At 36.7% G+C, this 23,698-nt stretch overlaps 1 protein-coding gene across 13 annotated transcripts in view; it reads right to left on the reverse strand.

Annotated features, from left to right (window-relative positions):
• The window catches only part of RGS7 (regulator of G protein signaling 7), a gene marked incomplete at both ends in the record, with an annotated part of 245,311 nt that overhangs the window by 121,652 nt on the left and 99,961 nt on the right, over positions 1-23,698 (reverse strand). For all 13 annotated transcript variants that reach the window (XM_084261614.1, XM_084261619.1, XM_084261613.1 and 10 more), the window contains one exon: positions 18,835-18,931. In XM_084261614.1, coding sequence (XP_084117740.1) covers positions 18,835-18,931 — 97 coding nt within the window. The remainder of the gene's footprint in view (positions 1-18,834; positions 18,932-23,698) is intronic.

The raw sequence follows: 23,698 nt of genomic DNA on the forward strand, positions 1-23,698 counted from the left end.
AAAAAGAACTTCACTATACAGTACTGTACATTTTTATCCTCGATTGTACCGTTGCTACTCCTGACAGGTGAAATGGATATACACAACTGAGGCTCCAGCTTTGTATTGTTCTGGATGATGTCCTGAATGTCTCTCAAGCATCTTCCTGTGCTATACAAACTGACACAACCATTCTCTAAAATGGACATCATCACAACTCTCACTATCTATAAAGCAGCAGCAAGCAACCTAATTTGCCATGAAAGACATTTGCTTTGCCAGAGGCATTAGAAATGTGATGTTATTCCCTCCCTCAATCAAAAAGGCCTCCTTTGTTTGAAGTACAGTTGATGCCTTCACAAGGAAATGTGGACAAATGCTTATAAGTGAAGTCATGTGGTAAAACTCAGGACTATCTTGCACTTGTGATCCCTCCTCCCTTTGCACAGGGAAGCCGACTGGGGATGGGTCTCTGGGGCATCGGACAGAGAGTGTCTTTAACACCAGGTGGGTGACTGTGCTGAAAACGAGACAAAAAGAAATCGGATGTGTATAAAAAAGTAGGACACAGGCTATTGAAGGACATAATATTTAAAGGACCTGAGGTTGTCTTGGTTTTGACTTATGTGGTCACCTTTTCCAAGACTGGTTACATGTATTTGGGACAATGGATATGGTTTGTCAGAAGCATGATCACTGATCATTAAAGCCTTTCAGAAAGGGGAACAGGTTCGGTTTGTCCCAGAAGACATCTTTTAAAGTGTGTGTATCTCCTAAAGATATAAAATTTACAAAGTGCAGAGCAAAGAATTACAGAAAAGAACTGATTTGATTTATTACTTCACAACAGTATGTGAAAGAACATTAGCAATGTTAACCACCCCCTCAGTAGTACCCGGAGGAAGATATGGTTTACTTTATAGCTATGGGAGTGGTGACCAGAGAGGCCAAACAGCCAGGCTGCTGCACAAAGAGACAGTGACCAAGTCAGTGATGTAAATCCAAGGCACTTAATTCGAGGCACAATGGATGAATGCTAATATGCCTTAGACAACACTAGAAAAGATTGAAAGTGATTTTCTTTTTCTTTTTTTTTTTTTTTTTTGGTGTATTTACAATAGGATTAACATATTCAAAATATTAAATAAATGTAATTAAAGAATGACACACAAATTTTCATGTCACTTCAAACGGCCAGGATTTAATCGTAATAAATTATTGATTTTTAGAGTGCTGAGTTTGCTATCACAAGTACTTCTTTAATAATGAATCAGTCTCAGTCAGTCTATTTATTTATAAAAGCTGTGCAAGACACAGGAAACGTACAGATAAAGGTCAGTGTTCAACGTGCTGAATTCAGGCAGGGCTTCCAAGTGTATCAGGCTTTTATTCTGTATGAACACTCTTTATATAATTTGCAATGCTGAGTGGGCACAAGATAAATTAAAACCATATTTGGTTTTAATCCATCGTGTTTTATCCTATGTCTTCCTTAAAGGAGAGAGATTTTAAGGTTCTTGTTAGGCTGCCTTCCTCTTAAATGGTATCTTGAAAGTGTTTGCAAGTAAATTTGCTCATTTTGCACTACAAAGCATGAAGCAATGATATTGGTTGTTACAGCCTATATACACATACAAGATATCCTATTTTGCTGACTGCCAGTATCTGCATCTTAAAAGATATTTTTCTTTAATACTGTTTACCTAACATTCTAGAGCTAAACATGCATTTGAAAATTAATATATATGCGTATTATATAGCATCCATTTAAAGTTCTGCTCTCCTATCACTCATTTTCTTATAAATATAGTACTCTCTGGTTAATAGGTACTGTGTTAAGCACTTCAGCTAAGGACTGCTTGTAGCTGCCTCATGTAGCTAATTCTTTATTCTTTTCTCTAGGCAGGTTGCCGTTAACCACAATAAGCCTCTCCAAAGGTTTTGGTATTGCAAGATAGCATGCTTCCTAGGTAACAATGCCCTTGAGTTATATATTATCTCAAGCTAACACATGTTTTCCTGTGTCTTACAGCTTAATTGCATCACTTTTTTTTTTTTAAATGTATGGTTCTAGATTATTTTTCTTAAGGTAGCGCTTCGAATTGTGATGTTTGACTTATTTTGATTCAAAAGACAGCCCGTGATGATGAAATAGGACTAGTTTGCACCCACAAGTCCTCATTTTCTGTAGTCATTTTTAAATATGCTGATGTCAAGTACTGACCTAATCCATAAAGTTTTGCACAAAAGTTGCTGTCATCGCACTGTTTTGTTGGGTTTTTCTTTTTGTGGTGTTACTTAAACCGGTGAGAGGGATTATAAACTAAATACTTGAGCAATGAAAAGAGCTTAACTTCAGGCCTTCTCTTTCAGTTGTGCTATAACCATCTATCACCCTAAGTATCTGCCAGATACAAAGGTCTTGAGAAAAACACCATGTTACAATACTGATCACTGTTTCCTTGCACCTTAATTCCTATCATGTCCTTTCCACTTTTCAAACTGCTAAATACACTCAGGCTGCTGTATCCTACAGAAACCAGTCTGCAAAACAAAGCTTATTTTTGCAGCTACATATGGTCATTAAAGGACAATTTGTACCAGGCTTAACATTGTCACTAAACACCCTCAACTGGAACCTTTAGCAAAGAACCCTGCAAATAAAGAGAAAACACCCATGGAAACCCAAGGTGAATTCCCAGGCCTTAGTGGGTGCACCCACATTTTGTTAGGTTGCAGACTCAATTAAGAAAGTCCCTAATGCAGTCACAGAGGGAGCCTGTCCTTGATAGGAGGGCACACAGCACATGTGCTCTGGATGAGAGTAGTTTGGGGACCCCAAGCTCTAGCAGCTCAGCAGCATGAGGCCTGACCTGATTGCAGGGGTGGGTGGCTTTTTTCTCGATTTTCTCTGATCCTGCTGGGTACTGTCTCATCTACAGTCAATTAATAGTTTCATACCATTTATCCATTATCATAAAAATTAGGTTTGTTTTTAATAGCTACTGAGACACATACTTCATATATCAGTGCTGAGGTATATATTTAGTGCAGTGATTTAGTAAAGATGAGTAAAGAAAGATCTAGTTAAATCTGCATGGATTTTACTAGATTTACATGGATTTTCTTCCTGTAAAAGGCAATTAAGTTTGGTTTTGGTAGGGTTTTGGTTTGGTTTTTTTTTTTTTTTCATCTAAACCTTTGAAATGAGTCTATTCCTTCTGCTAGTACTGTAATTGCAGCATTCATTTCACAGGAGAAAAAAAGAGTACTGGAAAATGTAATGCCCAGTGAAAAAAAAAGCACTTTTAATTTAAGGCAGAATTTGTTATTTAGAGTTTCTCTCTTTCTGCTTCTTTCTTCCCAAGTCAATACTAATCACATGAGAAGCATATTTTATTTCATAAATTATGTCAGCAAGAAGAACTTTTTCCTTCCCAAAATAATAGAAAAGATACTTCCAACACAGTTTCCAATACTGATCCAAATCCTTATTAGATCTGCAACACAGGGCTATAATCTCCTTTTTATTTGACAGATATGTTGATTTGAGAAGAGTTTCAGCTGACTGAGGACATCTACTGCAAATATTACAACTAATATATTCCATTTTTCTTTTTGCTACATAGTGTGCCTGTTTATATGCTTTCTGCAGCTAACACAAAACTTAAGAACTCTGGCTTGCAACCTGCACAGGCTCCCTATTTCTGTTTGCTTTTTGGAGACGGGGGGGGTTTCAATGAAGTGTCCTGTTTAGCTACTTCATTATAGAAAGCATAATTTCAATTCAGCGATTCCCTTGCTAAACTGCAAATGACACTTCAATTTTTAAAACAAATCAGTATCTGTACCTGGCATCTTCTATAGAAGATCGTAAATTATCATTCATGAAATGATATTTTATTTACTCCTCTTATTCCTAGCCTTCATACATCTCTCACTACATCTACCTGCACATCAGGAGTCCATTTGTGAGTACGGATAGTACAGACAGTTTCTATCTTTGCTTGACTAGCAATAAACTGAGCATAGAGACTCAGCAAATATTGATGTCTAAGTTTGATGGTGTGGGCTGAATGGCCAGGCTCCAGAGGTGTTCCAGAGGAACATTCCATCTTTTATAACAAGGGATCTAAGAATATTTCACACAAACCCCTTCAGAAGAACAATTATGACTGGATTTAAAATAGATGTGTTATATATAGGACTAAATTGCTATTTCACTCTCTCACTTCAATATTTATTTTGCTTCCTGTTTAGAACTTTTCAACTATCAAGCAGTGACTTTACAACAGAAATTAATTACATCAATTAAGCAAACACAAGTATAAATGGATAACAGCATGCATGTGTTGGATTCTTTTCCAAAGCAAAAAGGAGATAAGCCATTCTTACACTGTAGTAAGATTACCGCAGAGAACAAAAACAATGTCTAGACACTCATCTTACTTCGGATAGGCAACATTCCAATAGCCTAATTTATAACACTGAAGCCCTTCAAAACTCACATCACTGAGATGTTAAGACAAACTTTCCAAACATAATTCTGCTTTTTCCACAAGAAGTCATCACTCGTTCCACATTAAATAATTTATGTTCTTTGGGGAAGGTTTTTCCTATTTTCTGACCCTAAATGAATAATTACTGTTCCCAAATAATCTAAGCAGATGCTGTTTCCAAAAACATCCAATGCCTTTGATCAAAAAGCAAATATCTTCTAGCAATTTGAAGCCTTTGGACTCGTACTGCCTAGTAATGCTTCTCTTTCTCTCTTTAAAAAGTTTAATTCTTCCTGCCACCTTCCCCATACACTTTCTGCTCAGGAGTCTCCTGCAGTTCTTCCCCGTGAGAGCTCACAGTCCCTTTTCCATTCCTAAAATGTTTCAGTTGGGACTTTCCAGTTAACATGCTAGTGTAAATTTACTACTCTATCAATTTATCTTGTCTCTATTAAAATACATTTTCAAGTGGGTTTTGATATCCACTTCGTTCTCGGTTTTAGTATTTCTCTAAAGCTGGTAAACTCTAGTCTGCTACAATAGCATCTGTTTTACATGCCATCATTAATGATAAGAAACAACAGGTTTTTACATAATCCAAAATGTGTAGTTATATCAGACTAAATCCAAAATCAGTTAGGTGACTGGCTCAATTAAACACGACACAACATCTCTCTGTATAAAAGGAGGAGAGTTTCGCTAACTGAGCGCATTTAACAAATTGCAGAGGTAATTTCTAAACAGTGTCCTAAATCTCAGCTACATCACATGAAACTAAACCATCTATTAGACCACACAACTTGTGCATATGTTACCCTCGTGCTGGTCTGACAAACCTCAGGATAATCACTGCTGAATGGTACCTGCTCAGCAGTTCAACAGCATACCACTGCTTGCTGAATCTGTGTTCCCTGTCCCTTGCATGGCTGCTCAAAGGAGAAAAGAGCTATTGCCAAAACACGGAGAAAGATGGACATCCTGCTTGGGTTGGTTTGGGGGAGTTTATTTTCATTTGTAAACATGAAGAAACGTGTTTTAAAGAGCAAGTGAAAAAAAAAAGTGAGACTAGCTGCATTCTCCTATTCACTTTCAGCAAATGTCCTAGGAGAGTGAGTTTGTACTATGACCAATTTTCCACACGTTTTGAAACAATAGACTCAATTACCAGCCTTTAAATGGTCCAGAGTTTGGGGACATTGTGTCTGCCAGAAGCTTCTATGTAAGCATGACACAAAAATCATAGTTAGCCTCCTAAATCCTGATGGAACCACATGATTTTCTTTGTAGTACAACCATATTTTCTACCTACTTCCATTCCAGAGCAACCAACACAGCACAAGCAGAGGAGCTGGGGTCCATCAGCACATGCTGACCATTATGTCTTTGTGCCTTGTCATTTTAGACCTCATTAAATTTTTTTAGTTGATATATCAACAGTCTGAAAAGACATAGGTAACATGCAAGGCTTAAGTATTTCTGTAAAATTGTATTTGACCCCCGGCACAAAAACAAAAGAGATTAATCACTCTACATCCACCTTTCATTACAATGGAATTCTGATTTGTCTATTGAACGAATGCCTTTAAGTATGAAAGAAGTTGATAAAATTGTTTAAAAACACCCACTTCTAGAATTTAGATAGTAGGAACACAAAAATACTACTACTACTCAGAAAACAAGTAAATAGAGAACAATCATGGAAGTTGTTTTCTCTGAAGTGTATGAAAGCAAGGAGAATTCAGCTTGACTACTGATGAAAGCAATTAGAAAAATAGGAAAGGATAAATGGGTGGGAAGAAAAGCAGAAGGTAGAATTTGCATAAACAAACCATTAACGGGCAGGTTTGGACCAGTGCCTTTTCTCTACTCATAAAACATTCCCTGTTCTAGAAATAAAGAAGTTCAGGCAACAAGCGGGCATTTTACTATATGCTTCTTTCATTTAAGATCTGCAAGACTTGCCTTACATAACAAGGAAGTCCAAAACTTACAAGGAAGTCTGCAGAGGTCTATGGATCTGTAAAGTATTTCCACGTTTTAGCTATCTGACATTTGAATAAAAAAGCTTAAAGGGTAAAAATTCTGGCATCAGTCAAGTACATGGGCTGCTGGTATCAATGAGGCATGGACATACTAATTTGCTATTAGACTCTGCTGAGAAAAAAAAAAATTAAAACCTAATCATCAACCACCTTCTCAGTATTTTTCACAAGCTTCTTATATATTCAGAATCTAAGTTAGAAAGCTCTTGTTAAATGGCTAACTCCCAAATGATTCGTGACAATTTAATGCAAAAAAGGACTATTTGCATGCAATGATGGCAATATTGAAATCCAAATGGGTATACTGAAATACCTAAAATACATATACCTTGCTGGTGTTTGCATATCATATCAGAACTACATATAGAGTTGTTTTAGCAACAGAGCTTACAGATTCCTCTGTAATTCTGTAAAAAATATTTGTAATTTAAGATTTTATATTTTAACTACTTTAAGAACAGCTTTTTCATTTTCAAAGCACTTTGTCAAACTTCTTTAAAAGGTAAATATTTCAGGAAGGGCTGAAGTGGTTGAATTCTCTGCTGCAGACATCCCATGTCTGGTTTTTTCTGTATGATACAATGGAACCAAATTCTCTGCAGCAACTCAAACCCTTTTTGACATTCCATTATTCTAACAGTGCAACACTCATCACATACCCTGCAGTCCCAGTTGCCTGCTCCTATGTTCAAACTGTAGTAGGCCTTATAATAAAAAATATTATCCTACAAAATGTGTGTATGGGGATGTTAATACCAATCTCACTTTCTTCTTTTTTTTCCTTCTCTTTTTTTAATATTCTTGATGCTTTTCAGTTCATTTGAAACAACTACCCAAAGTCTTGTCAGTGTCTATGTCCTCCTTTCTGTCACCAAGGGAGAACCTTGCAAGTAGTTTCTTTGTGCCATCTACCTGGATTCCTGAAGAGCAACAGCTTTGCCCATTTCCTACTTCAGCCTACACCCTTGCTTCATGGAGCAGCCTGGGGAAGCAGCATCCAGTGATCTCCTGTAACAGGGGAAACAAAACAGAGCATCCCCACCAAGATATTCCATCTCTATGGCAAAAGGATGCTGTGTGGGAAGCAAAATGGCAAGGTGCACAGCAGGAACACTGCGCTTTGTGCCTTCAAAGCTGCCAGCATCTTCCGGCCTTGGGGACTGCTGAGTCTGTGTGGATGGGATCATGGAAAACAGAGAAACTCCAGCCAGCTTATACGCCTGTTTTATTACATCAAGCCTCACTCTCAAACTGCAAAGACTAGAGAGCAGATTTTTAAACAATAAACTCATTTTCTAACCTTGATTGTAAAGCTCAGGAACATTCTTTAACAGGCTCTGCCAAATGCATGAGGTGGTACAAGTAACACTCATCACACACGTTAGCACTCCTATCTCCTGTTAAAAAATTGTTCTTGATCTTATGATTCCATTTTAAATTATTTTGATATTTTGAGGAAATGGATGAGTACCTATGGTCCATTTATTTGCGTAGTAATAGATTGCCTCATGGAAATGCCTTTACTTCCTGTGTGGGTGACTTTCTAATTTATGTATCTTACATTTTGTCAGGAACACAGCTGGAAGAAAACAGTATCAGAACTTCTTCAGAACTTTTTCAATGTCAAAGGGTTAAGCTTTTTTGGAAAACTTGTGGCTAAAATTTTTTATAAGTCTTGTGTCCCACTTGCCAAGTTTTCCAAAAAGTAACTTTCCATCTTCCATTCTGCTCTGGAATACTTTTCAGTTTTGCTTTTTTGTTTTAATTAAAACCTAGTTCATAGAAAGCTGACAACTTAGATTCTTGTCCAAAGTCAGGGGGAAATTATTTTAGTATTTCAGATATTTGTGGCACAGAATGTCTAGCAAGCTCTAGAAAAAAAAAAGAGTCCTTAATAACTGGGATTTTTTTCAGATAGCTATCTCACAACATGCAGTAACAACTAAGAAATGAAAACTCAGATCTTGCTGTTCTGCTTCACTTCCCATCGCAAATACTCAGCATCCTGGACAAAAAGAAATTTCATGCATGCAGATACACTACACAGAGAGAATGGACTGCTGTCTGTGCCGTGATCAACCACTTCAATAAACCTTTCCAAGATGAAACAAACACTCAAAGAAACCCATACCAGGCAACTGCTCTGGAAAAAAGTTGCAGACAATCCTGATGTACACTAGCTCCTAGGTGAGGCAAAGTTAGACTGAGCACACCTTGTCTGTAGTGAGGTGGGTGTCATCAAACAGCATCCCTCTAACACAGAAAATCCTGATGCTATTGGTACATTTGTTATTGTAAAGTGTACGTACACCGTTTGATAATAGTACCATGAAAAACTAGTCTGTGGAAAACTTCATCAGGAACAGAAATGCAAACAATAACAATTATTGGAATTTATTTCTATTCTTTTGCAAAGGCAAGTCTGCAACATTCCAATACAACTGCAATGAGAAAGTCTTCTTCCTCATAGCTGGAACCAACAGAATTAGGAGCTAAATCACAAGTCCCCTTGTAAACCATGCTAACTTGATGTCTTGCTTAAGGGGCATATTCTCCAGGGAATTACTTGAATTTATTTTATCATTTTACCTGCTGGCCAGCAATATTAATCTGGCTGTAAAAATAACAGATTGAAATCTGCAAATACAAATCAATTTTCTCTCTGCATGCAGTTCATTTACATATTTCAAATAACTTTAAAATGGTAGATTTAAACATACAATTTCATGTACTGAAATGGTAAAACCATAGCAGGAAGAAATCACATTGCTTGAAAAGTCATAAAATGGGTAAATGTTAGATGTAATTTAAGAGGAATAGGGTACTACTATCCCAGATGCATTTGTACCATCTTAAAAACAAAAGGATGTGTATATGTTTATGCTGTATTACACCTAGCAGGGGACCTTTAAATAATATACTATTTGTATCTGTATCTACAATACATATTGCTGTATCAGGAATACTTTTCACTTGTCTGTGTTGCTTCCTATACACATATAATAAATAATCACCAGCAAGCAAAAAACTGCCACCAGACAACAGCATACAATGCCACATAAATTTAACAGTTGGATATTTTTGTACGCACACTTCACAACATAATTGTATTAACATGTATTGTCTCTATTTATAAAACAACTCCAGTACCTGCCTAACCTCAGCCTTGCACACAGATACTCTCTGTAATTATTCTGTTCCATTCTACTTGACCATATAATTCAAGACCCAAATGTACTAACATATGTTCCCAGCTTTACGCACAAAATTACACTTAGAAAACCTATGTACTATTGCAAAGGTATGATTTTTGGCAAGACAATGGATACTTTTCGGACTCAAGGGTTCTGAATTTAGAGGATCCAGACTGCATTTCTCTTTGTTTTTAAGTGGATGCTCATTTCTGGGATACTTTCCAGAAAAGAATATATCAAGCATATAATGAAACAGATTTCACATTGTGGTAAGACCACTACTAACACTCAGAAAGGACTTCATGCTGAGATTTCACTTGTCTTTATCTAAACACTTTCTTGCCTTATTCTTAACATGAGCACCAAATTTCCCTCCTGTCTCAAATATTAGTGACAGCAAGCAGAGTAACAACTCTCTTCTCAGAAAACATTTCTCGTCTGTGTATTTCTCTTTACGCGATTTAAATCAGCAACTTTGTCATCACAGAAGTATTTCATACACTGATGGAGTCAAGTAGTATATTTTGCTCTGCTTCCTAATTAAAACTGTTACTTAAAATACAGGTGCCTGTATGCAACATCAATAGTACTTCTTTCAAAGTTGTTTTCAAGAGATAGTCAGGAAGGAAAACCGTATTTTCATAGACATCCATAATATATTTCTCTACAGTGGCTCTTCCTTAGACATATTCTAGTCTTGTCTTCCTACAACACTTTGATTATGTGTATAACAGATTCCAATGAACATATGTTATTAATCACTACCACAGATTTTGCTTATATCAGCTTTAAATTGGATTTTTTTTTTCTTAAGCTGATGGTTTATGCACTGTCTTCATGGGCAAATACATTGCATAAAGATGCATGTTATGCATGTTTGCCTGTGTGTGTTGGTAGTAGGTTATTTTCTCTGTTTTCTATACATACTACTCACTGTAGCTGTTAAAGAAACATCCTAACAAAAAGTAGTTATTAACTGGTGTTACACCAGAAAAAAATAGCAAAGTCCCTAAAGTGAAGCTGTCACACTCCGTAGAATTCCTGCCAAACTCAGATTGATGCGAGGCTGACTAAGGGCTTCCTTTTCACCTCAACATTTTCCATGTATGTTACACATCCACTGTCCAGAGTCTGGGTGGTAAGGGTGGCAAACTGAGTACTTTTTTGGCCATAGTAAAGGCAGTAGGTTTTTCCGTACTCATCTTAAAAGTACTCACACTTCAAAGGTGCAGCCCTGTTCCACTAAAAACACTGGCAAAATCTTACACACAAGGAGGCTAGGAAGAAGGTGGTGTAGGAAAGGGATGGAAGAATTTTCATGACAAAACAACATAATGGGAAGAGTTAGGAACAAATGTTAGGAACAAGCCCCAGAGCTGTTTCTCTGGAAACATGCTGAGCTGTAAGACCTTACACAACGTGTGGGAAACAGGGGATCATCTGATTCAAACTGTGCACTTCATGTGGACGAACAAATAAGATGAACATTCCCAGCAATCTCCTGTCTCACGACAAGAGAACAATTATTAAGATTTTTTTGCCTATCAATGCATGACTTCTAGACCTATTGCTTTTGCAAATGTCTGTGAAAATAAGCTTTTCGTATCTACTGACTTTCAGGGAACTGACATTTATGATGACTGTTTTGCACACAGATTGCTTCAAAAGACTTTTCAATGGGTTTTCAGTATATTTCAGTTTCCTAGAACAATTTTGTAAAATTGCCTCAAACTTTGTTCACTGCATTTCCTTCTTTTTACTAATGCTCTCAATGGCAGTCACCACTGAATTGGAAGGTAAACATATGAATACAACTTTTTGTTATTTGGTTAGGAGGAAGCAACAACTGTTAAAGGGGAATTTGTTGTTCTACTTAATAAAAAGTGAAAATACTTTCACATTTTGAAACTCTTAATTCTGACAGGGTCTTATTAAAGGTCTGATATTAGCACATGCGTTAAAATGAAAATGAAGATCACAGTCATACTGGAGTTATCTGAAACGGTTCTTTTCTTCCATTAAGTTTACAGTTCAAGTGAATAACAACACTGAACTCTTACTTCATCCCAGCACACCACAGCTTGTCACACAGCCATTCTGAGCTTCACAACTGCAACACTGTCACTAACGTGATTTTCCATAAAATAAAAAAGCTCTGTCAAGCTGTAAGCAGCTTAAGAGCCACAGATACAATCCCAGTGATGCAGCCAAGACAGAGAGACACAGGAACAGGAGGTGAAGGTAGGCAAACAGCACTCAAATATCCACTTTGGCTTTCTGACATGCATACAAATCACCATTCCATTCATTAATCAGGTAGTTACCTCACTACTTTTACTCTACTCATGACTCAAAAAATCATGAACATTTGAATGCAGGCCAGTCACTCTCACAAAGTGATGCATGGAAATGACACACAAGAGAGACTGGTGTTTTAACTTCAAACCAACTATTCATTTGGGGATGGAGGATTATTAACTTTTCATTCTCAAAGGTTCTGCTTTGAAAAGTGAAACTGTAAAGATGGCAGGTCGCTGCTCGTATTTGTCCTTCTGAACCAGCTCAGGAGAGGGAAGGAGCCAGCTTCTGCCCTTCATGTGCTGATGAGATCTTTTCACCAGAGTATTTTACTGGAACCTCATCAAGGCAGCAAGATTGCAGCTTTAACAACGAAGGCTCTTCTTGCAAATAACAAGGGGCTGATTTGGCATAAAGAAAGCAGCAATGATTCTACTATTAAATTATAACTGTAGGAAAATGCAGGGAAATGGGAGGGAGGAAGGAATTCAGACAAGAAAGTCAGAGCCTTGATGAAACGAGCACTGGAGACACTAAAAGGAACAGCAACCCCCCAACCCCCCCCCCCAAAAAAAAAAAAGTCCATAAAATTAGGGACTTGGGAGATGGGAATCCTAGCTTCTCCCAAATGGATAGTTTATCCTCAAAAAGGTATAAATAATGGAATTGCAAAACTTCTTGTATATACCTATAATGTAAAGTTACTTTGCCTCAAATGTACAAGATAATTGAGGCGTTATGCTTTCATGTTTTTTTCTGTCAATCCAAGTAGTAGAGCTTTCCCTTTTATCAGGTATTTCAGGTAGGTAATCTCTAGTACTAAAGTGGATAAACCTATCAACTCATTTCACATGCAGCACTGAACAGTCATCAGATGCTGACAACTCATTACTCAGCTGGGCAAGATCAAAACTAATGACAGATGAAATGCTCTCTTTCTTGTTATTAGTCTCCTGAGTCATCCAGTTCCCACTGCACCGCTCTCTATTTCTTGCTGCCTGCCTCTATACAACAAGCAACACTGTTGTTGCAGGTAGCTCCCATGACTCACTCCTTGGGCTCACCCACCTGTGATCTGTGGGTGAGATGAGTTACTATCACGCTGCTTTCCTCTGGGGTCCCTCACTACATGTGACCAGGCTACTAAGGGTACTGGTCTGCTTTTCAGTGGGAATTGTTATGTTTGAATACATAAATTATCTTTTTTTACCAAGCACACTACAAGTGTTTAAATAAAGCATAGTAATTAATGATTATATGAATACATTTGCTAATCAAAATGCAACATTCCATTATCTTAACGATTTCCCAACTAGAAGAGAAATAAGCATTTTCTGAAATCAGGAAAAAGGATGAATAAAAATGGTATGTGATGGCAATAATCTTTCTAGAAATTGGGAAAATGCAGTGTCTGTGGAAAAAGCACAAAAGCAGCTTCACATCTAGGAATGAGAAAAAAAACCTCACATGGATTAAGTTTTCCTGGGAAAGTTAAATGAATCTTTTCACTTTCTTTTTAACTCAGAAGGAGATGTTAAAAAGCCACCTTTCTACTTATCTCCTTCTGCACTTTTGTTGGCTCAAGCTGTGACTGTTTTCCAAAGTTATTGAGCCACGCATCAGAAACTGGTATGAACATGCTTTCCTTGAATACTTTTTCCTCTGTCTCTGCATGTATTCTTTAATTGACCTTGCATTCCTCATAGTTCTCCCTGTTCCTTCAATGAAAACGCTGAAGTGTCCCTCATTCACACTTGCGCACCACTTAGTTGGCACATTGTCCCCAGATTTTATTCATCGCCAAGCATACCCAAGTATTAGATACTTTGAAGTTCTCTAAAGCCAGTATTCCACACTGACCATAGGACACCACTGTATGGCTACATTTGTCTGTATCCATGTTATGATTTGCTTATGCAGCTTTCAGTAGTAATACTGACCACTCCACAAAGACCACCCAAAACAAACTCTCAGCTGCATCAGTGCTTTGTCTGTTAACTGAACATTTCTTTCTGCTTGAAAGCCAACAGCAAACTTTGGCATTTGCTTGCTGTCTCTCCTTAGTAAAAATAAAAATGATATTTCAGTGCTTTTTCTAATCCCTATGATTCATATGTCAGACTCCCTACATTCATAATTTCAAGCAAGGGTTTTTCCATTTCCAGGCCCAATGGTGAACCATGTTCCATACCTTCTTTTTAGTGCTCTAATCAGTGTTAGAAAAGAAAGTGCATGACAACCTTCATGCAATTATTATTGTTGACTGGCAATCTTCTTCACTCCTCCATAAACTTTTTAAAACCATGGAGACAACAACCTCAAGCCCTTCTTTTGGATCATCAACATGAACAATCACATAGAAAGAGCAAACTCTTCTGCCTATTTTTTCATTGGAGCCTTTAAAGTTTCTGATCAAAGCCAAAGTATATATCTGATTAATAACATTGCAATGGCTACACTGCAGGCATACAGGGGGTCCTGCATTACTGCAGTCTAGTCAGCCATCAATCACTGTTTTAAACATGTGCCTTGTGAAAATTGAGTGCCCATAGCTGTGGTCATCAGCATTAATCACAGAAAGTCACTTAGATCCACAGACAGGCATGACTAAAATTTTGCCATTAAACACTTAAATCTCCCAAGAACCACACAGGAAACTACTTCAGTGTCATCTTCAAGCCCAGCTTTAGATGCTCTGGTGTTTAACTACGCTTAAAGCAACCTGAGAAACCTGATTCAATCCCTCCTTCAAGAAACTTCCTGTTACCTGACATATAATCAGTTCACAGAGAGTTCAGGCTCTGCTAGAGAATACACTATAAGAACAATGCAATTTTTAAAACACAATCTCTGATGTAGTTTTCTCACTCAAGATTACAATGTGAATGGGCATAAGCAGATCAACCTTGTGATTCTGTGATAATAAAAATAGATTATTCCATTCTCAAAAACAGAAAGCTATTCCTCAAATAATGATCATTTACACCATAGCGTTGCTTATAAGCTTAAACAATCAAGACTAATGCAATACTACAATTTAAGTGACGATTGTAGGATCTAAAACATGATCTAGAAAATCTGGTTTCATGCATTAGCATAGTAGGTACATGGGTATATTAGTCTGTTCTCTGTAAAGCTACCCATGGAAATTCATCTGTTTGTTGCATCTTGCTTGCAAGTAAGATTATGGGTGACTCAGCTTGAGGTGAACCATCACTACAAAGACCATCTGCTACAACACACTGTATGTTCTCACTGTTCAAAGACCTAACTGTACTTACCCTCACAAGCACTAACCTGATGAGACAATTCAGCGAGACTCTGTAAAGGCTTGGGTCTTTTACCAAAAATATTTTTCACTGAAACAGTAACAGGCATACAGTATATAGCTACAATGGCCCCAGAAGGCAGTAAGCTAGTGTCAGGATGAGTCAGTAGAGAATTATGCTGAAAAAGTCACGTAAAACCCCACAACCTACTCCCCAAACAACAGCAACAACAACAATCACAAAAAATAAACCCCAAAACAACAACAAAAAAAACCCCAACAAAAGAAAATCTGGACATGTAGACTGTAGATATCTAAATATCTGCTCTGCAACACTGAATGATGCAGACCTTAGTGTAAAATAAGCTTTGAGTGCAAGCAAACCATTAGCTCATCAGACCCAAGAAGCTACAGTACAGAACAATTCTGGGGTGTTTGGTGTTTATTCTTCCTTGTCATGACGCACCAAAATACACCACAGATGTTCACTGACGAGCACATGCAGTTGCAGATCTGCAGGCAGCACAAGTGAAAGAGTAGCCCATTCCCAATGCCGTTTTTCCACTGATTCTTTTATGCTGAATCCCATTTGGAATTAGGCAAGGATGTATTTTATAACTGTTTATTTCTACGTAGAATAAGCTCCATCATTTCTATTCAAGACTTTGTAATGCAGTAACTTGTTCACCGTCATTATCTGAATAAAATAGTTATCATATCATACAGAGTTATTTATTTAACTAGCTCAAATGAGTATCATTAGCATTATTAATGCTAAACAGCTAGGAAGAATCTCTTGGCACTATGAAATTAGGTACTGAACCAGAATAACTGCTAAAGGTTTTACCACCTTGTTTTCAGAGATTTATATCTTGGCATATAAGGTGTATGGGAGCTTGATCAGGGACTGGATTCTTCTCACAAACCATTTCACCTCTTACTTCTAGGTGACTGAGATGCTATGATCCAAATTAGTCTGCAATTCAAGGTAAATTTGATGCATAAAGTCAAACATTCCTAAATATGGATGCAAATATGAATAGTAGTTACAACACATATGTGGGCCTTTTTCATCAAATAGCTTGCAAACCATTATAAAGTATTTTTTAATCAGGTAAAGACAACTAAATTATTTACTTCTGAACAATTTTATGAAATATGAATTCAAGTAGGTTGCTTATAAAAAAAAGTACAAATATCAACATCAAGTAACTTATTTGCTCTATGAATATATGAAATATAAAGCAACATAATTGATCATTTTTTCAAATTTTCACAAGGTGAAATAGTCTTTTACTTAGCATTATTTTCATGTTTTCCTGAAGCACAACAATGTGTACGGCCTATAGAGAATTATCTGCATTTGAAATGTTTCCCTTTGTAAGTATTTGTAAAAACATTTAAGGAATAACTCAGTAAATGAGATAATATAATCACATCATCCTATTTATTAGAATCACCACATTCTATTAAAAGGTTAAATTCAGATAACATTCCCCAGGCTTATTTTGCTAATACAGTCATCCTTAAATAGATACGGTCAGTAATTTTGCATTCAAAAGTGACTGCTCTTTCAACTGTTTTTTCACTTGCAGCTTTATGAAGGAATTCTACAAAATAAAAGGAAACAAAAAAAAATATACCTCTCTTGCGTTTATAACAACGTAATGAAAATGATAGCCCATAAGACCCTATTCCTACATATAATTTAGGGACATCCTTAATTTTTCATGTTGTTTAAAGAAATCTTACAGGTCTTATTCTAACATTTTGCTTATCCCTACAAACAAGCAATTGCCAAGTTCCATTTTTTATGGGACATAAACTTGGACAGATGGCTGGGTATAATACATACGTTTATGCATAGACACACACATACACACACATATATATGAGCATATAGACATATATATGTATTTTTTAACTGGAGAGCATCTGCTCTTAATTTGGTCATTTTCATATGGATGCTTCAGTGGGTAATAACAGTACTATAAACTGTTATTACATAAATTTTCACTGTTATCATCACAATCCTTAGACAGCAATACCCCCATGTTTCCTGGCAATCAAGATGTTTGAGTTCAAGCTGAGATTAGTTCACTACATATATACAAATGCCTAGCTCATTAAAAGAAATCCACTACTCTCCATATGAATCTTTGAAGAGTTTGGATTCTATCCAGGATAAAGAACTGACAGGAAGGTGGCTTAAACAAACTAAAATGACACTTGTGCTGTTCTGGTGGTTTTCAGTCACATGTAGCAAAAATTACTGCCCGGGTACTTGCGGAAGCGAATCTGCAAAGGTAAAAAAATTAATGCTCCTATGTCCCCCTGTGTTCCTAAAGTTAACGCCTCAATATCAAAGTTGTTGGATCAGGGACTGCTATATATATACTACTGTTCATATATTCCTACACCACCTTAAAAGGTATGACATCTATCCCAGTAAAAAAAACCTAAAAAATAACATTTCCTACTATACAAATAACCATAGTCTGTTCATTTCAAATCCCTAACACAAGTCAAGGCAGAGAACAATAATTAACATGGGTCATTTAATAGAATGCCATGCTGTACTAGTTTATGGGAAAAATAGGTCCATTCTTCAGAAGCTAATTTTGTGCAGATAGTTTCTAAAATCATTAAGACATTTTGTTCACTCTTAAGACTCTTTCCTTCTTTGTTCCAGAATTACTCACTAGCAGAAACATTCCAAAGGCTGAAAATTAAAGTATAGAAATTTTGCTGGTCTGGACAGTGCAAACTTCTATAAATACTTTCTATGCATGGATTACCTTTTCCATTACAAAATTTGCAACTGCTAGCAGAGGACAGAAAAAACAAGTTCAACAATGGCGTCTATTAGAAAGGAGCCTCATACTCTCTGGTAGCATAAAAAGATACATATTCACATAACAACTGCTTAAATTTATAGAAAAATACATAAATAAATTAATAAATATCTTATACGAATTCATACATGGACAGACTTTTTTTGTGCACATGACAATACTGACTTAGGTTAGGTATAAAGTTCACAGCTGTCTTCCAAATCACCACAGACATCTCAGTCTTACCTTCTTGGGCACACGGAGCCAGCTACAAAAGCTGATCATAAACGTTGTAATAAATGTCCATAGCCACAATTCAGTGTCTGTATTACTGCAAAGTACAGTGATGATTTTCCTTTTGTGACGCAGCTTTGACAATTCTTATCTTCATGTACTGGCCTATACACTAATCTCAAACTTGCCATGAAAACAGGCTAAACACCAGATCTGAAATGCATTTTCAGATAATTGACTTTTTGTAGTAAATTAAGTATTTCTCACTTAATTTACAGAACAAAAAGAACTCTGTAAAAGCTGACTCCAATGTGAGAGAAATATCAAAATTTCCTGTAATTAAAGTATTCAAAGGATAGGTAATGCTTCCTCCAGACCAGGTGAATTCCCCATTGCATATAGTTAAAGTCGTATTCCATTTGAGCATCCCCTTACATAAGGTAGACTGGAAACTTTCAATAGCACAAAATCCACTTAGACTCTTACCAGAAAAGACACTGGGGATCTTGGAAAGAAAACTTTTGACTGTACGAATAGGAATCCCATTTTTCTCATCTTGCATGCGGGCTATGACGTCTTCCATCTGAACACAGAGAAGAAAAAAAAAAAAGAAAACAAAAAAAAGAATAAAGAAATCCAGGATTATTTCCTAAAACTCTAGAAATCCTAGATCAATTTCTCAGTATAACAGGTCCACTCTTGCTATTTCCTTTTTAACTTATAATTTATATTCTCTATTTTTAATGAACGTGTTAAAAAACTGCAAGTAATTTATTTGTGAAAGATGGTAAAAAAACCCACATGTGCTCAAAGTCTCTCGAGAAAGAAATACCAACTCAGAACAAAGAGATTTAAAGTAGCTAAAAGTTGTAAAAAGAACTAGATAAAAACCACTGCTGGATATGGAACTTCACGTTTTGATTGTATTACTGGTATTGTACCACATATAAAAGCAAAATAGACCCATACAGCCTACTAGGGGACTGATACAGTTGTCAAAAAGGCTCTTCAAACCAAAAATAGAGCTTTTAAGTTCAAAGCAAAAATTCCTTCTTTACTTTTGAGAGGAGGGGAAAAAAAAAGCAACAATGCAATTTTGCATCCCTGGAGACAGCAGAGCCAGAAACGTAAGAATTTTTGTAGGTAATGGAATGCACATAAAATTATTTAAAATCACTTTGCTGTTTCAGGGGGTTTGTGGGGGTGTTATATTATTACATTAGGTCACTTTTTTCTAACTCAATTTTTTAGGCTAATTTGGCCCATAGATTTTATCATGTATGCCCAGCTCAAAGGTTCACTTTCATGTGAACTATGAGCACCAAGCTCTTTTAATGGAAAACACAAAGAAAACTTACATAGAGTCATTGGTTGACAACAGCAGTTTCTATTCTTGCACATTGCATATTTTGTTTACGCATTAGATAACATTCAAAATCAGCAAACCAGCATTAGTTCCACCTCTGCATTATAATTAGCCCAATGGAGGGACTTGTATAGAGCCAGGAGAGGGAAAGGGACCTGGGGCCACCGGTAGTGTGCTTAGGGACAACAAAAATCCATACCAAAAATTAAAACAAAATTGATTAGTTAGGTCATGAAAAACCCATTTCTACAAAGAATGTCTGGAGATTCACATGCTCCATGTATTTATAGTTCATATGCGAACAACTCAAGGGATACAAATCTGGTGGCATAGTCCAAAACAGTAAGTACATGCAAGAAGTACATATTGTTAGCAAGATGTGGAAGACCGAGTCTATTGCTCAGAATTAAGGCATGCACAAATGTAACAGAAGAAAAGAACCATTTTCATTGTAATGACTTTCATCTGACATGGAATTCAATTATTTAACTAGAAAAGGCTATTAATAATGTTCTGAAGAAACTGTCAAGCAGACAAACTGTTGTCTATGAAATGGAATCAGTCGCTACATTTATTATCCATGTAAGTGAAGGCTTATTTCAACCTCTTCTAAATTTAGTTGGTAAGCTCCCTTACCGAAGCCTTAAGTAAATAATAAATCACTCAAATACAAGTGAATATCTTTGCTTCAAATAATAAAGTAAATTATAACCATAGGTTCATGGTCTTCTATGGAAATGGACAGAAGTAAATTTGATGATAAATACCATACATGCATTGTAAACTTAGAAGAATATTGCTAGAACTGCAGAGTGGAAAACAATGTGTTACTCCAGTACAAAGTTCAAAAGACAACTCCATACATAAGGCAATACAATAAAGGTATATTTGCATTATAATAAGAATTACTACAGCTGCAGGGGACAATCCTGGAACATAGTATTACAGGTAGCAATATGCAGTTACCTTTTTCTCTGGAACACACCAGTGCAAATGTTTAATGCCCAGCATTCCCCACACGGTCAATAATCAGTCTTTCAAGGGTACATGAAATAAATTAACTGATATCCACGTGTAATTTCCTAAATTTGTTTCATGGACAAAATCTAATCTAAACTGTATAAACCTAACTCTGGTAGGGACTGTAGCTGTGGGGGAGCTCTCTACTTTTAATTAGCAAAGTGAGCTTCAGGATTTCTGCACTGCAAAATTACACCTCCTCAGCACTTAAAATTGACCAGGGATCCTGTATGTTATGTTAGATTACAAAACTCTTTATTTGACTTGTCCCTTTTTGTGCAGGAATCTAAAAGGTCACTTGTGTTCCATGGTCATCTCAAATCTTAAACATATAAACTTGCTTCAATTAAAGATTCAAAACTACCTAATCCAACACATGCAGGTGCACAGTTTAACTTTCAATATACATAGTCCCCATTTCTGTTTTAGCTGCTTTAAATTCCACAAATGTATAACCCCTTCCATTGAAAAACATCTCATTTAATTATATTTGTGAAGCAGCACTCAAGGCACTTCTCTGTCATTCATCAACAATGACCTAAGACAATGAAAAGGGCAGAATAGTTTAATTAGAATGATGACAAAAAAATCTTCTTCTAATTTTGCTCAAGAAGCCTAATCTGGGAAACACAAGCTGCTGCCTGATATAATAATTTTCCTTCCTGATGTATCATTGTTTGCTTCTGAGTCACCTGACCCAAGGCTCAAACGTGAAATTTAAGCTCCTTCACTTCACCTCAGAATTAGGTTTCTATGGTTCTGTTGTTCTGTGCTTGCCTGGCTAAATCTGAGTGGCTCTGATTGTGCAATAGGATCTTTTTAGCCCTAAGTAAGTTATATAAGCACATCTCTTACCTTTTCAGTCATCATTATACACAATTAAGAGGGAAAGCGTAGCTAGAAGGAAATTTACAGTGCAGGAAGGATTCTACAGGAACATTTCTAAATAAAAGTATACTTCAAAAAACCCCCATGCCATTTGTTTACCAGTGAGGCAATTCTAACCCTGACAAAACCTCACTAACTCTCTGATGCATAGGCAACTCAGACCAAACTTACAACATTAATATTTTAAACTTCTCGCTTCTCCTTGTAGAGGTAACATGAAGTCTTAATCTTGACACATAAGGAGTTGGAAATCTATTTCAAAGACTAAATGTACGACAACAGTGACAATGCATCTATATGAAGCAAAAAGAAGGAAGATAGCAATATCCTGTAATAGAAAGGCTACAGGATACAGGAACCATTGCCTAATAATGACCACTGACTCTGCCCCAAATGCACTGGGAGCTAGGTGTGTGACATGCAAGACTTACCCCAGGGGCAGAACCCATAGAGAACTAACAAAGCTACAAAACCAGTACTTGACCATGGGGAAGAGAGGTTAAAAATTATTAGATGGAAGTGAAGGTGATGGTTCTCAATATGTATTACTAAAAGTCCATTGGAGGACTATGCTTATTAGGCTTTTCTTCTTCTTGGATATGATCATAAGAGACTTCTCATATGGAGTACGATTCACCCTTTCTATCTTTAACCATAAGTCACTATGCAAAGGTATCTGTCTTCCTCCATTATTGGCACTGGAAGTCTTGACAGCAAAACAGAACTAGTATCCATAACTACTTACATCTAAGTGTCATGAATACTATTCCTAGGACCAGAATTTTTACGGTTCCTTTCCCTTCAGTGCCATAAGGTTTTGCAAGACCTGATATTTAAATTCTAAACCTAAATATCAATTTCATTGCTAATCATCCACACATCTTGCAAAAATTGTCCCATGGCACCAAAATTCAACATCATTGCTTCTTAAGAAGCTTCTTTAATTCAAAGACAACAAAAGCTAAAAGATCAAGTTTGTCAGTACAGGGCAAGAGACTTTTCTTCACTTCAAAAGCAAGCCTAAATCAATTCTACATAAAGATGATGACTAGATAAAAGAGTTCCAAGATTAGAAAAAGAAAGCAATGGCCTGGAACTAACTGAAGTTCAAGAGATTTGTGGTAAAAGCTTGAAGCCTTGACCTACTTACACATTTACAGATATCCCAGTGTGATTTCTGTTACTTAGACATATTTCAGTGCCAGGGAATTAGAAGTATACCCAGGAACACTAGAATGAAACTAAGCATGATTTTGTATTGCAGTTATCATACCTCAAAACAGGGGATTGCTCTTATGTTGCATGTACCAGGGTCCATCCACACTACAGCTTTGTTAATTCTGCTAAAATTTATTTTCTTCCATTTACCCATAGGCAGGGGTGGAATAACCCAGTGGAGCTAACTACAAACCTCATCCAAAGTTGTTAATGAAGTGCTCCACTGTACTACATATGGCCGGTCTCACACACTGCCAGTTATACTATGAATTTTCCGTTGAGACCTCCATCAAATAAAAAGCCTGCAATTGCAGGATGCAGAAAATTTGTAGGAAAGTATTTTGGTGTGGTTCACTGAGACAAAAAACCTGCATTTTTACATGAATGGCCAAACTACCCCATCAGAGTTACACTTCAGGAGCCTCAAACTCTCTGTCTTCCCATGTGAGCTGCACTTTGCCTGGACTACACATGGCAGCAATCACTGCAATATCCTTCTTTAATTGAATCATCACAGTGCCACCTGAGAGCTGCCCAACTCGGTGAATCAGGGGGCTCTGCTCAGATAGTCAGGCTGCATCACAGAGAAGAGCACTAAATATAGGAACTACAAATCCCGTGAGGCTGCGCTGACAAGCACAGATACAAGCAAACTGATTGCCAGAGAAAATATTTCAGTGTTGCTCACCGAAGTAAAGCAAATCACCTCATGTCAGGAGTGATGACAACTCTTTTTCTAAATCAAATGTATAGAAATGAGATGGTTTGACACCTCTGTATCAAAGATCTTAGCATTTTCCATTTAATGCAGAACAGTTATTGCAACTCTTCATTCCTACTTGAGATGAAAATGAAGTA

This window comes from Gallinula chloropus, assembly GCF_964237585.1.
Source record: "Gallinula chloropus genome assembly, chromosome: 3".
Taxonomy (NCBI): domain Eukaryota; kingdom Metazoa; phylum Chordata; class Aves; order Gruiformes; family Rallidae; genus Gallinula; species Gallinula chloropus.